Below are 15,975 nucleotides of genomic sequence, written 5' to 3'. Positions count from 1 at the left end.
CCAATATCCACTAATAATAAAAACTCAAAAAAGAGCAATTAAGTTTTGGAAACATCTAAAATACAGTGACCCCCTCTCATATCATTACCAAGCCCTGCAATGCCAAGAGCTGAGCAAAGAAAATAGTCCCCTCATCCAGCTGGTGCTGGAGCTGAGTTCACAAACTTGTTCTGCTAACACACTGAAGCCTCAGGACCAGAACATCCAATCAATCAGAATAAACCAAATTACAACACAGTCAAAACAAAACTACATAGCTTATTTGGAAAAACAAGCACAAAGCAAAATGCAGTTCTATCTGGCCCTAAATCGACAGTACACCGTCGCTAACTATTTGACCATGGTTACTGATCAAAACTTTAGGAAAACCTTGACAAAGTACAGGCTCAGTGAGCACAGCCTTGCCATTGAGAAGGGTAGACACAGGAAAACCTGCCTCCCTGTAGAGGAAAGGCTGTACGACCACTGCACAACAGCAGAACCTGTCACAGAGATGCATTTCCTGACAAAATGTACACAAATATAAAACAATTAGAGTGTCATTTCCCCAAATTTGAAACCCTTATTCAAGAGAATATACCCTGCACAGCTTTGCCCTGCTCTGCTCAGCTCTGCTCTGCTCTGCTCTGCCCTCTTCTGCCCTGCCATGCTCTACCCTGTTCTGTCTTGTTCTGCCCTGCTTTGCCCTGCCCTATTCTGCCCTGCCATGCTCTGCCCTATTCTGACCTGTTCTGCTCTTCCATGCTCTGCTCTGTTCTGACCAAGACTTTGAGACAGATCCAGGAAATATGTGTGTAAATGCTCATTTTAGTGTGTGTGTGCTGTGTGTTCAAAGAGGAGAGGAAAACAGCAAAGGAGAGGGGCCACATCTAGAGAGGGGGATAGATAAATGTATAAATAGTAAGAAAGAGAGCGATAGATCAGGGTAAGGAGATGACAGATCCCGAATGGCGGCCAGGGATACGCTTGACTTCATCTCATCTGCTGGGGACTGATGCTCAGATGACACAAAATGTTGCCCAGAGGACCCATTACTGGAGGTCTCACAGGAGGCTGTGGTGGAAGGAATTGGGCAGGAAGACTTTTGTCATTTGAGAAGTATATTTGATTTTCTTCTTCTGTGGAGAAAAGTAATAAGATATGAGGTGCAATGTGTTAAAATGGTAAAGATGCTCTCTTTCCAACATCAGGTTGAGACATGAGAACACACAATGTATTTTTAACTCTATTCTGTGGTAGTGATGGATGTTCCTGTGACACGACCCCTGTTTAACCCTTTTACAGGAGAAACCACCTGGTGCACAGACACCGCACCATCCAGTCACACACACACACACAGTCTCCCACAGTCTCCCACAGTCTCACACACACACACACACACACACACACACACACACACACACACACACACACACACACACACACACACACACACACACACACACACACACACACACACACAGGTCTTCCGCTGCACCAGCACTTAATAAAAGCAGAAGTTGTCATACTGTTTTTGATTTTCAGAATACATTTTGTTAAGGGACAAATCCAGTTCTGTATTAATCTTCACCAGGTGATAGTGGAATCAGAGCTCTGCTTCTCAAGTTTTAAGTGAGGTTTTACTCTTGCTTCAATTTGCAATTATTGTTCTTCTCATTTTCACAGCTGGCTATTTTATAAAGCAATCCTGCGTAAGTGCCCTAACACACACACACACAGACACACACATACACAGACACACACACAATCGAAGATGAAATGTAACACTCTGTGATGATGCAAACTTGTACTGATGTGGCAGTCATTTGAAATAAGGAAAATGGTGTGTTTGTGTTTGTAAATGTATTGAAATAAGATGTAGTATCTCTAAGGATCCCGTGTTTCTGTGCTTCTGTTCTCCAGCCTCCACCATCGCCGAGAACGGACGAAGAACATGCCTGAAACTCAAAGTCTTTGTCCGACCATCAAGTAAGTCTCTCCAGCTGCAACAGAAATATGGAACCTGTTTAACACTGATGTTGTGTTTTCACTACTCTCAGTGATGCAGGGCAGTGGGTATTGGGCCAGTAACCGAAAGGTCTCTGGTTTGAATCCCCCAGACGATTAGTTGAAAAATCTGTTGATGTGCCGTTAAGCAAGGCACTTAACCCTAATTGCTCTGCATAAGAGTGTCTGCTAAAATGCTGAATGCCTTCTGAATGATTCTTGCTCTCTGTTGAACATGTCAGTTTCATATCTCATGACAGCTCCTATATTGTTAACCAGTGGCTACCATTGTTTCTATCCAAAGACAAGTGAAGGAATGAACGATTTGAAAGAAGTGAATTGCACATGTCTTGTGAATGTTGTCATGAGCTTGGGGCTTGGGGACCTTTGTTTTACGGGGTTGGGGGAGTTATTATCTCTAATCATCCCTATCATCTCTATTTCTATTTCTAGACAGCTGTGTGAAAACTATAGGTGTACATGACCGTGTTTTTGACGTAAACGACAAAGTAGACAATTCATTAGAACCCCGAGGTTAGTATGGCTTTCTGCATTATTTTATGACCTTATTTTTTAACAAATGCCCTCTTGACCTCTGTCTGTCCCAATGGGAGACACACATCCCTCCCCCCTCTCTCTTTCTCCACTGATTGACCCATCTGTCCTCTCCCAGCATGGTTGACTGTCATGTTTGAACGCTTTTGCTGCATCTGCCATGTTGTTGTGTTGTGTTGCTAGTTGTGTTTTGCTGGTGAGGTGGTCTATGTTTGCATGTGTCATACACAGTGCTTGATTTGGGCAGGAGCTCACCAGAGCTGAGTACCGGCACCTCAAATTTTCTTCTGCTTGAGCTTCTGTTCCTCTTATAGAATATTAGCTCAAAAGTATTGTGATGCACCTGTACTGTACCGGCCCGGCACCCAAAATGAGTACCGGTACCTATTTCAGTCTAAGTCAAGCCCTGGTCATACATCATACATGGCAGTCGTACCTGGTTAAATCAACATGTCTCATGTCAGAATATAACATTGGCTATTTGTGTCAGAACAAAAATAATGTTTGTGCCTGCTCTACTATAGATCCTAGATTCAATGTACTCCTCCAATTGACTTTAATATATATTTCTCTATTCATACCACATATAATGTAGGCTGTGTTTCATACCACATGTACTGTAGGCTGTTTCATAACATAGGTTGTGTTACCCATAGGTTCACTCTGAAAAACATTCTATTTTACATTCGCATATGAGCCCATTAATGCTGAAGTCTAATGAAATTCAAACCATTGCTTCTAGTGTCTTTTCATTTTGTCTTCATTTCAATTGACTCTTTTCTACCCTTTATTCTACCCTTCCTGCTACCCTTATTCTTCCCTTCATTCTACCTTTATTCTACCCTTATTTTACCCTTTATTCTACCCTTCTTCCTACCCTTATTCTTACCTTTAGTCTACCCTTCATCCTACCCTTATTCTACCCTTTATTTTACCCTTCATCCTACCTTCATTCTATACTTTATTCTACCCTTTCATCATACACTTCATTCTACCCTAAATCTGCCCTTTATTCTACCCTTAATCTGCTCTTATTCTGTTATTTATTCTACTGTTAGTCGACCCTTTATTATACAATACAACCTACCCAAATTCTGCCCTTTATTCTACCCGTATTCTATAATTTATTCTACCCTTATTCCACCATTTGTTCTTCCCTTATGCTATCCTGTAATCTACCCTTATGCTACCCATATTCTGCACTCTATCCTATCCTTTATTCTACCCTTCATCCTACCTTTATTCTACACTTTAATCTACCCTTTCATCATACCCTTTATTCTACCCTTCATTCTACCCTAATTCTGCCCTTTATTCTACCCTTATTCTTCTCTTATTCAACCCTTTATTCTAACCTTATTCCACCCCTTATTCTACCCTTATTCTACCCTCTATTCTACCATTTATTCTACTGTTAATCTATCCTTTATTATACCCTTCAACCTACACTAAATCTACCTATTATTCTACCCTTTCATCATACCCTTTATTCTACCCTTCATCCTACCCAAATGCTGCCCTTTATTCTACCCTTATTCCACAATTGTTCCTACCCTTATTCTACCCTGTATTCTACCCATAATCTGCACTCCATCCTACCCTTTATACTACTCTTTATTCCACCCTTATTCTACCATTTATTCTACACTTTATTCTACCCTTTAATCCACCCTTATTCTACCCTTATTCTACCCTTATTCTACCCTTATTCTACCCTTTATTCTACCCTTTATTTGACCCTTTATTCAACTTTTGTTCTACCCTTTATTCCACCCTTATTCTGCACTTTATTCTAACCTTTATTCAACACTTTATTCTACCCTGTAATCCACCCGTATTCTACCCTTATCTACCCTTTAGTTTACCCTTTATTCTACTCTTATTCTACCCTTTATTCCACCATTTTTCTACCCTTCTTCTACCATTTTTCCACCCTTTTCTACCCTTTATTCCACCCATATTCTACCCTTTATTCCACCCTTTATTCCACCCTTTTCAGAACATAGGCAATATTATTGTAGCATGCTCATGTTTCTAACCCGATGTCAAGTAGCTGCATCCTCTCTTTCATGCTTACATTACTGTCTAATTCCTGCTCTGTTTTACCAAGGAGACCAAACACACATACACTGACTCTGAGTAACACATTAGTCATTTCAAACAGAGTTTTAGGAATAATATTTGTCATCGCATTAGCAATTATAGTTTTCTGAAATGAATGTTTACGTCTCGCAGTTGGAGAATATTACATTTTCCATATTTATTCATGGAAGCCGTTCACCATACCCTGATGATCAGGATTTATCACTAGCTGTCACCTCATTTGACTCTCTCACTCTCACTCTCTCTCACTCTCTCTCACTCTCTCTCACTCACACACAAACACACACCTCCTTGGCAGTTCAAGCTTGTGGGGGGTTGCTTTTTGATTTATCCTGGCCTGGCTTTGCTTTATCCTGGCCAGGTCGCAATTGTAAATGAGAACTTGTTCTCAACTTGCCTACCTGGTTAAATAAAGGTGAAATAAATAAATAAAATAAAAAATTAAGGTCAGAGCCCTAGACTGTCTCCACCTTCCTGTCTGCCCATCTGTCTGTCTGTCTGTCTGCCTGCCTGCCATCCCAAACCTTTGCATCTTTTCCTTTCTGTCTAACTCTCTTCCTCTATCTCAGCCCCACCCATCCTCATTATCGCTCTTTTTTTTGTGTCTTCGTATTTCCCACCTTTGTGTGTGTGTGTGTGTCCGCGGCCAAGTCCTGTGCTCTGTGTGGCTGTGCATGGCCTAGCTTACTCCCTCTGTGTGCTGTTAAACAGGCCCATGGCTGCTCATTGATAACACTGTCTGCCAGTCAACCTGGGAAGCTCCTAACCATGCCACTGAGCTCTACACTCTTACAAAAAAGGTGCCATCTAGAACAAAAAAGAGTTATTCAGTTGTCCCCATAGGGGAACTCTCTGAAGAACACCTTTTGGTTCCAGGTAGAACTGTTTTTGTTCCAGGTAGAACCTTTTTGGGTTCCATGTTGAACCTTTTCCACAGAGGGTTCTAACTGGAATCCAAAATAGGTATACATGGAACCAAAAAGTGTTCTCCTATGAAGAGACCTGCATAACCATTTTGGAACCATTTATTCTAAGCGTGTAGAGGATGGGACTCACCAAGCAGAGGGGACCTGCGGGCTGCCTCGCTGGTTGGTTGGCTGGCTGGTATGCTGTCTGGCTGGCTGGCTGTCTGGCTGGCTGGCTGATATGTAACAGAAGCAGTAGCAGTAACTTGTTATTTCATCATTTTATTCGGAGTTGTAAGATATGGGGATATAGGAATATCGGCATTGCAAATAAAATAGGACAAAACATGTCACAAAATATCACATTTTTTTCCATTGTGTATGTGTTGATAAACTCTGCTTTTATGATTGATAGAAATATTCATTTTCTAAATCTTCTCTCCCTCCTCTAGATGATACAAGTCATGAGTCTGCCGAACCGTCCAGGAGTGACGCCACAAGCGCAGCCTCACACCTGCGGATAGCCAGTCCACTGCTGGCTGCACTGCTAATCAGCTTAGCAACACTCTTCATCTTATAGCGCCTCCCCCTGTCCTGGAGGGGAATTACACCCTGTGCGGCCTGAATCTACACAATGATGAGGCTGGGGCTAGGGTGGGAGAATGGGCGGGTGGGGAGGGAGGGTATTGAGAGTGGGCTTCTTAAGGAACACTAATTTTTCCAGATATTTAAGTGGTCTTTTTCCGTCAGTGAGTTTGAAAAAGTTGATGTTGGATGCGGAAGAAACTGTTTCCCCCTTAAAACGGTCAACTAAGATGCCAAATCCCTACTTTTTGACACTTAGTGATTCTTGTTTTCCCTTCTGACATCCCTTTACGTCATGCCAATTCATTGCACCGCTCACATACACACACGTATAGGTACACACACCTAAACACACCTTTACACTGACAGTTTTTCAATAGTTCTTTGGTAGGTTGTAAAGCAACAATACACAGCAGGTCATGGTTGTTTTAGCTCTTATCTAGAAAAATAGAACAGAGATGGGTAGTACTCACACCTCTCTTCTAGTCTTTACAGACTCATCTCCTTCTGCATCAGGTGGATACAGATAGCTGGGTCTTTGTTGGGTGTTACAGATAGTGGAACACCACGTAGGTATCAGTTGAGATACAGTGTAGAACATGTTTAGTAGGAGAGAAAAGGGCATGAGTGAGCTGAGTTGGTTGAAGTATTAAGTCCCCTGGCCTCTTTGATTAAGGTATGCTGTCATGTACCCTCTTTGTGTGTAGAGAGAATGGTTAGAGACTTTTGGCATGACACAAAGAAAAGACAAATAAAAACATTTAGTCCGTTGGGTGGATGAAAGATCAAATATTTGAAAGATTACTCAATTTATGAGCGGCAGACAGGCAGGTAATTTTGGGCTTTATTCACTGATCTATAATTGCTCTTTAGTGTCAGACAATGCTTTGTCAGTAATAACAATCTGAACCCTCACTGACGGCAGTTTTTATTCAGTTTGTTATAAAACCTTTTCACTGAGTTTTACCTTACATACTCTGCCTTCTCTTGCTGATATTTTAAATGTCATCTATGATTATGGCAAAGACATTTATGTATCAAAGTGGGGAAGATTTGTGCTGTTCAAAGGTTATGTCAACAGTTTAGAGAAGAAAGCTCCTCTACCTCTGTGAAAGGTACCAACATTTGAAGAGGCAGCCTCTCTCACCATGTTACAAAACATCCCTTTTTGAATATGAAATAATACCACTTCCCTACAATGCAAATACATATTTTTTCTACAATTGCTTATCATTAGTTCACTTAGACGTACTGTAGAGCTTGTCGTATGGAATCGTCCCTCAGCATAGCTTTCTACCATACCCAGTAAGGAAGCACCACCATCTAGGAAACAGTGTTGCTTTACTGTATTTTTCCACAAGTCTTTACCACTCATGTATAACCACAACTTCAACTATAACCTTGGATTCAAATGCTGTAGCTACAGTCCATTATAGCAGGCTCCCTGTTCCCCATTCATTTTACTACCGCATAATTCAATCTCATCATAATCAACTCACAATGAGTATGTTAATAGAGAAAATCTCCTTTAACATCGAGGCGGAGCGCAGAGTAGTTTAGTTTGGCCACGTTTTGTATTGGCCCCTATTTATACATTGTACTGCTGTATAATGACATTCAACTTCCTTAGACTCACACAGGATCAGATGGTAGATTAACATAGCTGGAGCGATTTGTAAATGGAAATACTGTTATTTTGTTCTTTCTTTCCCGGAGTAGGATGGACAGATACATGAATTAGGTGTGTTGATACAGGTCTCCTTTCAGAGGAGAGAGAGAGAGAGAGAGAGAGAGCGAGCGAGTGAGAGACAGGAGAGAGACAGGAGAGAGAGAGAGAGAGAGAGAGAGAGGGGTTGCGTGCCTAGTTACCGGTCCTACTGTGACTCTTTAATGAGGTTCAAAATGACAGGCATGCAGACCTCATGTTTTGGAGTTAGGGGAGTTATTTCAGCTGTTAAAAATAGATGGTGGAAGGCCTGGGGGTTTTAAAGCGTCAGTGACCTTGCAGTTATAGAGGGCTGGAGAGTGAAGGAGATAGGGGAGAGAGAAAGAAAGAGTGAAAGAGATTCAAAGAAAGAAGTGTAGGAGGAAAACAGTTGCATATATGACTGGAGTGCCTAAAAAAAACACCCAATGCAACCTTTTTAAAAACTCTAGTTAAAAATGGAATACACACCTACTTGTAGTAATATAATTCTCCCCAAAGGCATCTTTTTGTTTTTATATATTTTTTGTTGTTGCTTTTTCGCAGCTGCCTTCTACAGTATTTTTCTTCTCCTGAAGGGTTGTGTGTGCTTTCGGCCATATTTGTTTTCGTACTATGGTAACAATGTTATTACAGTTGAATAGCAGCTCAGCTTTCGGGGTTAACAGGAGAGGATGCCATTTAAAGGGGTACTAATTTTCACCAGAACATCATAGGGGATGGGTGCCATGTTCAATCCGAGATGGCCGTCTGTCACCGACTTAACGCTATAGCCAACACTTTTTGGGGAAGTCCAGCTTCAATTGTATTTTATTATAATTACCCGTACTACTCTTTATCATTATTGCTACTATTATTACCATGGTTTATTCTGTACACACGTTAACTTGGGAAATGAGGATCAACTTGTTAGCTGGATACCGTGTATCCTGAGGTAGTCAACCATATAACATGTAGTGTTAGATTAGTTACTGTTTTTGTACCTTTCTGGTGGACAAAGGAAAAATTAGACACTTCATTGTTAAAAACGGTATTATTATTATTGTTATGATGACGATGATGATGATTATTATTATTAGCAAAAACTTGATGTAAATAGTGTTTGATATTAAAGTATTAATTTGATTCGTATGTCTTTTCTAAAAACAAACAAATAATGAACACAGTAGAATCTCTGGATATTTGGGAGTGTACACGCAAATAACAGTGCATTGTGAACTGTCATTTTCAATGCCTACTGATGCTTTGAGAAACCTGTACACACCTGTGCTTACCTGTGTGTACTTGTGCTTGTGTGTACCTGACTTTACCTTTGCATCTACTCGTGCCTGTGTACAGCAGGCAGGACTGAAAGCCAATGGGGGCCTCACCTCTTACATAACTATGTTTCCAACCAACCAATCCACAGCCACCGTCACCACTTCATCACAAGGATCCATACAGAACAGACAGAGAGAACAGAATAGACGTGGACAAGATTAACAGTGTTTGTGCTTTTTCGCCTTCTATGTTTGATAGCATGTTGGCCAACCCAGAGTTTTGCCATGGATGGACTGTTAGTTGGCTTTTTATTGGAAGGATCTTGCCAGTTTCATGCGCATGGACTTGATAACGAACATAAAATGTGTTTTTCTTTTTATCTTTTCTTTTTCTTTTAAACTTTGTTGAACGTTGGATTCTCTCTTTTTCTTCCCCACTGTCATGTTGTATGCTTTACATCCCATTGAAATGAAGTCATCCAGCTGTGAGGCTGTATGGCTACAGAAACAGATGACATGTACATAACACCAGCGCTTGTTAAGGAGTGGGTGGGGTTGAATTATAGATAGGGGGTGGAATTATAGATAGGGGCTGGGGTTCCATAGGGGGGTGGGGTTACAGAGGGGGGTGAGGTTCCAGAGCAGGGTTACATAGGGGGGTGGGGTTCCATAGGGGGTGGGGTTACAGAGGGGGGTGAGGTTCCAGAGCAGGGTTACATAGGGGGGTGGGGTTCCATAGGGGGGTGGGGTTACAGAGGGGGGTGAGGTTCCAGAGCAGGGTTACATAGGGGGGTGGGGTTCCATAGGGGGGTGGGGTTACAGAGGGGGGGTGAGGTTCCAGAGCAGGGTTACATAGGGGGGTGGGGTTACTTTGGGGGTGGGGTTACATAGAGGGGTGGGGTTACATAGGGGTTGGGGTTCCAGAGGGGGGGGCGATTTTAACGTTTGAGATAATTGTTTTTTTTCTCCTAACTTTGAGGATGAATCCTCTGGTAACCTTATTAGGTATTCCTACCACGTAGCTGCAGACGGTCCATTCTGACTATTCATGCCCTCTTTAATGTGAGTGTGTTTATGTATGTGTGAGAGAGTGTGGAACTGTGTGTGTGTGTGTGTGAGATTGAGCCTCCAGCATTGTGTTAGAGAGAGAGGTTGTGTGTGCTAACTCGTTTGTGTGCATGTTTGTGTAAACAAGCATGTGTGAGAGTGAGTGTGTGTAATCAAATGTGTTTTACACAAAATGTGCATAAGCGAGTACTCCAGTGTGTGTGTGTGTGTGTGTGTGTGTCTGAGTTTGTGTCTCATTTACTATTGCCGCGCTGAATGGGACGCGGCAACTTTCTTTGGCAACAAAGCGGTTTTCCCATGCCTTAGTCCTAAAACCTCTGCCATGCCAGAACAATCTGGGTTCAATACACCCCGTCACCCTCCCCCACCGTGGAATGGGTGCTGGCGGCACAGAGGCTACTCTCCCAGTTTTGGAATTTGAACCCCCAGCCTCCTCACCATAGCCTAGCCTCCAGACCACATAGTATGTTAGCTTAGCTAAGTCACTACTTGGTCGGGGTAGAAGTCATCCATTGGCACAGATCTAGGATCAGCTTACCCTATCTAAACCTAAACCATTAGTGGGGAAACGCTAAAACACTGGCTTGACTGATCCTAGATCAGACAGCATGGCAAACTTCCACCTGCTCCTGTCACCAGCTCCCCACGCATCGCCATGTGTTGAGAACCACTCATTTGTGTGTGCATCCAATCCCATTCTGCGTGCTCCTCTTGTGCTTTTAACCACCCCCACCCCCTGCTCTCCCCCTCTCCTCTGGTCCTATTTGGGGGGCAGAAGTATTGACCGACCTGCTTTTTTCCAGTATATAAACAATAACGAGAAACTGACAAAATTATCAGAGGTCTGTATTTGTATATACATGTGTCTGAGCAATTATGAATACTATTAATAAAATGGAAATACATTGCTTTGATGTTTTGTTTTGATGTTCTTGTTTTTCATTGGTTTGTTGATACACGGGATGTGCATATATCCAGAACTCATGATGATAGGATCATGGTTGAGATTGTATTGCAGATGGAAGCACACCGTTAACTCAGCATGACAGAGATGAATTGTAAATAGAATTGCAACTGATTGGGGAGCAGATTGAGTCAAGCTTTGCCTGGTAAGGATCTCCTCATCAACACATTTAGAATCATCATATTTCTCTGCCAATTAAAGATGATTATCACTCATCCTCCCTCCTTCCCTCTGCTCCAAGTTTAAATGGGGTAGCAGGTAGTCTGGTTACTAGTGCAATGCTCTAACCACTAAAGGTTGCAAGATTGAATCCCTGAACTGACAAGGTAAAAATCTGTCGTTCTGCCCCTGAACAAGGCAGTTAACCCACTGTTCCTAGGCCGTCATTGAAAAAAATTATTTGTTCTTAACTGACTTGCCTAGTTAAATAAAGGAAAAATAAATAAACAAGTAAAACCATTTTGGACACACAAATGCACGCACAGGCGAAGACAGACGCGCGCACACACACACACACACAGAGAGAGATATACAGACAGACAGACACACTAAACCTGCCAGAGCCCTCTCCCCCATTCACACACACAAACACACAGAGATATACTGTAGACATACAGACCTAAACCTTTCAGAGCCCTCTCCCCCATTCTCACACACACACAGAGATATACTGTAGACATACAGACCTAAACCTTTCAGAGCCCTCTCCCCCATTCACACACACACACAGAGATATACTGTAGACATACAGACCTAAACCTTTCAGAGCCCTCTCCCCCATTCTCACACACACACAGAGATATACTGTAGACATACAGACCTAAACCTTTCAGAGCCCTCTCCCCCATTCACACACACACACACACACAGAGATATACTGTAGACATACAGACCTAAACCTTTCAGAGCCCTCTCCCCCATTCACACACACACACACACACACACAGAGATATACTGTAGACATACAGACCTAAACCTTTCAGAGCCCTCTCCCCCATTCACACACACAGACAGAGATATACTGTAGACATACAGACCTAAACCTTTCAGAGCCCTCTCCCCCATTCTCACACACACACAGAGATATACTGTAGACATACAGACCTAAACCTTTCAGAGCCCTCTCCCCCATTCTCTCACACACACACAGAGATATACTGTAGACATACAGACCTAAACCTTTCAGAGCCCTCTCCCCCATTCTCACACACACACACAGATATACTGTAGACATACAGACCTAAACCTTTCAGAGCCCTCTCCCCCATTCTCACACACACACAGAGATATACTGTAGACATACAGACCTAAACCTTTCAGAGCCCTCTCCCCCATTCTCTCACACACACACAGAGATATACTGTAGACATACAGACCTAAACCTTTCAGAGCCCTCTCCCCCATTCTCACACACACACAGAGATATACTGTAGACATACAGACCTAAACCTTTCAGAGCCCTCTCCCCCATTCACACACACACACAGAGATATACTGTAGACATACAGACCTAAACCTTTCAGAGCCCTCTCCCCCATTCTCACACACACACAGAGATATACTGTAGACATACAGACCTAAACCTTTCAGAGCCCTCTCCCCCATTCACACACACACACAGAGATATACTGTAGACATACAGACCTAAACCTTTCAGAGCCCTCTCCCCCATTCACACACACACACACACAGAGATATACTGTAGACATACAGACCTAAACCTTTCAGAGCCCTCTCCCCATTCACACACACACACACACACAGAGATATACTGTAGACATACAGACCTAAACCTTTCAGAGCCCTCTCCCCCATTCTCACACACACACAGAGATATACTGTAGACATACAGACCTAAACCTTTCAGAGCCCTCTCCCCCATTCTCTCACACACACACACACACACACACACACACACACACACACACACACACACACACACACACACACACACACACACACACACACACACACACACACAGTAGACATACAGACCTAAACCTGCCAGAACCCTCTCCCCCATTCACACGCACATGCACACACTCACTTAGTTAGTTCCCATGTACTCTGTGTGATGACAGGGATTCTGTCTGACCATAAGGATAACAGTAATTCTCTCTCTCTCTCTGCCAAATTAATAAACTAACCATCCCTGTTTTGGAACTAGACTGTGCAAAGTTCCGTGTTGAAGACAAATGCCAGTCAGCCAGTGCCAGATTCAGACCTAAGACTTGCCTTCATTTCAGTCGGGTACTAATGAGCACTCCTAATAACCTTCTGCTGGACCCTATCAGGACCCCATCAGGACCCCATCAGCGCTGGTTAGATTTACCCTCCATTATCTCTGGCAATTATACTCACGTCCAGATCATTCCAGGCTCCAGGGGAAAATACCCCCAAATAGCCAATTGGAAGTTAAGAACCCAAAAATACTTTTCTGCTGTCCCTCTTGGCAGAAAATGGTTGCATCTAAGTTGTTTCCACATCATTTCAACAACAAAAAAAATGATATCTGGTGACGTTGAATCAATGTGGAAAACTGATTGGATTTGCAAAAAGTAATCAACAAGGGAATGTCGTATTTTTTTTCATCTAACTTTTAGCCTAAATCCAGTGACATGGTGAAATGTTTTGTTGATTTCAAGTTAGTTGACACCTCAACCAAATGTAAATCAACAGGTTGAACTGTGGCCTACTATAAAAAGCACAAAGTAAACCTTTCTGCAACTGGACAATGTGCACACACTGGTTTAGATTTATTAGGATCCCCGTTAGCTGTCGCCAATGGCGACAGCAAGTCTTGCTGGGGTTTGGCACATAACGAAAAATACATTACAGACAAAAGACTTTACTATTTATATACATTTAAAAACATTACACACAACAGTCAGTACGTACAAAATATTGTTTCCATGTTATTTCAATGAAATTACGTTGAACCAAAGTGGAATAGACGTTGAATTGATGTCTGTGCCAAGTGGGTGGACTCTAGATGGAATGGTTCAGAGTAGTATTCTATATTTGTGTATTTATGTGCATCACGTCATTGCTCTTTGTGTCGCTCTGCTGTGTGTGCATCTCGCAAGTTGTCAGAAAAATTGCGAGGGGCTGAAGCTCATTGGCTAGAACTCTAATGCTAGGGGGTGGCCCATGTGGGGGGAAATGTAGGGACAAAGTAGGCCTATATAAGGGACAACGTGAAGGAGTTGCCTTGGCCAAGGACAAGTCATCTTTGCTGTGTAAGGGAAAACAGTCAATCATCATTATAACAACAAGCAAACAAATGTAAACATACGAAACTCCTATCAATTACCTTAGACCACCCTGTGTAGCCTATCAATAACAGCCACCCAGACAGTTATTGGCTAGCAAAGGGGTGGGACAAAACTCATAACTCACACACATCAAATGGACAATACACACAGGAACACAAACTATTCAATGAAATCACACTCAAATCTAACACAACTGATTACCACACAAGATTAAAAGGGTTAAATGTTAAAAACATATGTTTGAGACTACATTGTTGCAGCCTATGTTAGAATAACAGTCTGAGTTACAGGAAACTGTATTTTGAGTTTACAACATTAGGGTAGTGTCCGCACCATTTCTCAAACAAGCCAGGCTATTTATCTAAGAGGGTTTGTAGGATAATTTTCTGTATAATTATCCTCTCACACCACACATTGAGAGGATGTCTATGCATTGTAATTGCTAAAGTTCAAACATGTCCTCTGTCCAACCATGTCCTCTGTCACACCCGCAGCATAATAAACACCCACGTTTCCAAAAAAGCACTACTGTTTGTCCAATGATCGCATTGTTGGTTAAAACTTGCTATTCATGTTAAAGCCCTCTATAGATACAAAGCCTTGAAAAAAAAACCTGAAACATCAAATTTACATAAGTATTCAGACCCTTTAGTCAGTACTTTGTTGAAACACCTTTGGCAGCAATTACAGCCTCGACTCTTCTTGGGTATGACGCCACAAGCTTGGCACACCTGTATTTGGGGAGTTTATCCCATTCTTCTCTGCAGATCCTGTCAATCTCTGTCAGGTTGGATGGGGAGAGTCACTATACAGCTATTTTCAGGTCTCTCCAGAGATGTTGGATCGGGTTCAAGTCCGGGCTCTGGCTGGGCCTCTCAAGGACATTCAGAGACTTGTCCCGAAGCCACTCCTGCATTGTCTTGGCTGTATGCTTAGTGTTGTTGTCCTGTTGGAAGGTGAACCTCCACCCCAGTCTGAGGTCCTGAGCACTCTGGAGCTGGTTTTCATTAAGGATCTCTCTGTACTTTGCTCCGTTCATGTTTGCAAATATTAAAATAAATGTATTAAATGTATTGTATTAAAATAAAAAACTGAAATATCACGTTGACATAAGTATTCAGACCCTTTACTGAGTACTTTGTTGAAGCACCTTTGGCACCTTTGGCAGCGATTACAGCCTTGAGTCTTCTTGGGTTTGACGCTAAAAGGTTGGCACACCTGTATTTGGAGCGTTTCTCTCATTCTTCTCTGCAGATCCTCTCAAGTTCTGTCGGGTTGGAGTGGGAACGTTGCTGCACAGCTATTTTCAGGGCTTTCCAGAGATGTTCAATCGGGTTTTCATCAAGGATCCCTCTGTACTTTGCTCTGTTCATCTTTGCCTTGATCCTGACTAGTCTGCCAGTTCCTGCTGCTGAAAAACATCCCCACAGCATGATGCTGCCACCACCATGCTTCACCGTAGAGATGGTGCCAGGTTTCCACAAAACGTGATGCTTGGCATTCAGGCCAAAGAGTTCAATCTTGGTTTCATAAGACCAGAGAATCTTGTTTCTCATGGTCTGAGAGTCCT

The 15,975-nt window shown here is 42.4% G+C and overlaps 1 protein-coding gene across 2 annotated transcripts in view; it reads left to right on the top strand.

Moving 5' to 3' along the window:
- LOC106580594 (ephrin-A5b) overlaps positions 1-8,964 on the top strand; it is a 228,773-nt gene extending 219,809 nt beyond the window's left edge. The window contains exons 3-5 of one of the 2 annotated variants that reach the window (XM_045703318.1): positions 1,903-1,968; positions 2,440-2,520; positions 6,002-8,964. In XM_045703318.1, the coding sequence (XP_045559274.1) occupies positions 1,903-1,968; positions 2,440-2,520; positions 6,002-6,129 (275 nt within the window). In that variant the 3' untranslated portion in view covers positions 6,130-8,964. The remainder of the gene's footprint in view (positions 1-1,902; positions 1,969-2,439; positions 2,521-6,001) is intronic. The other variant, XM_045703319.1, reaches the window with a different exon arrangement.
- The last annotated feature ends 7,011 nt before the right edge of the window (positions 8,965-15,975 follow it).

Source organism: Salmo salar, chromosome ssa20 (assembly GCF_905237065.1).
Source record: "Salmo salar chromosome ssa20, Ssal_v3.1, whole genome shotgun sequence".
NCBI classification, from domain to species: domain Eukaryota; kingdom Metazoa; phylum Chordata; class Actinopteri; order Salmoniformes; family Salmonidae; genus Salmo; species Salmo salar.
This window is presented reverse-complemented; position numbering and strand designations above follow the sequence as displayed.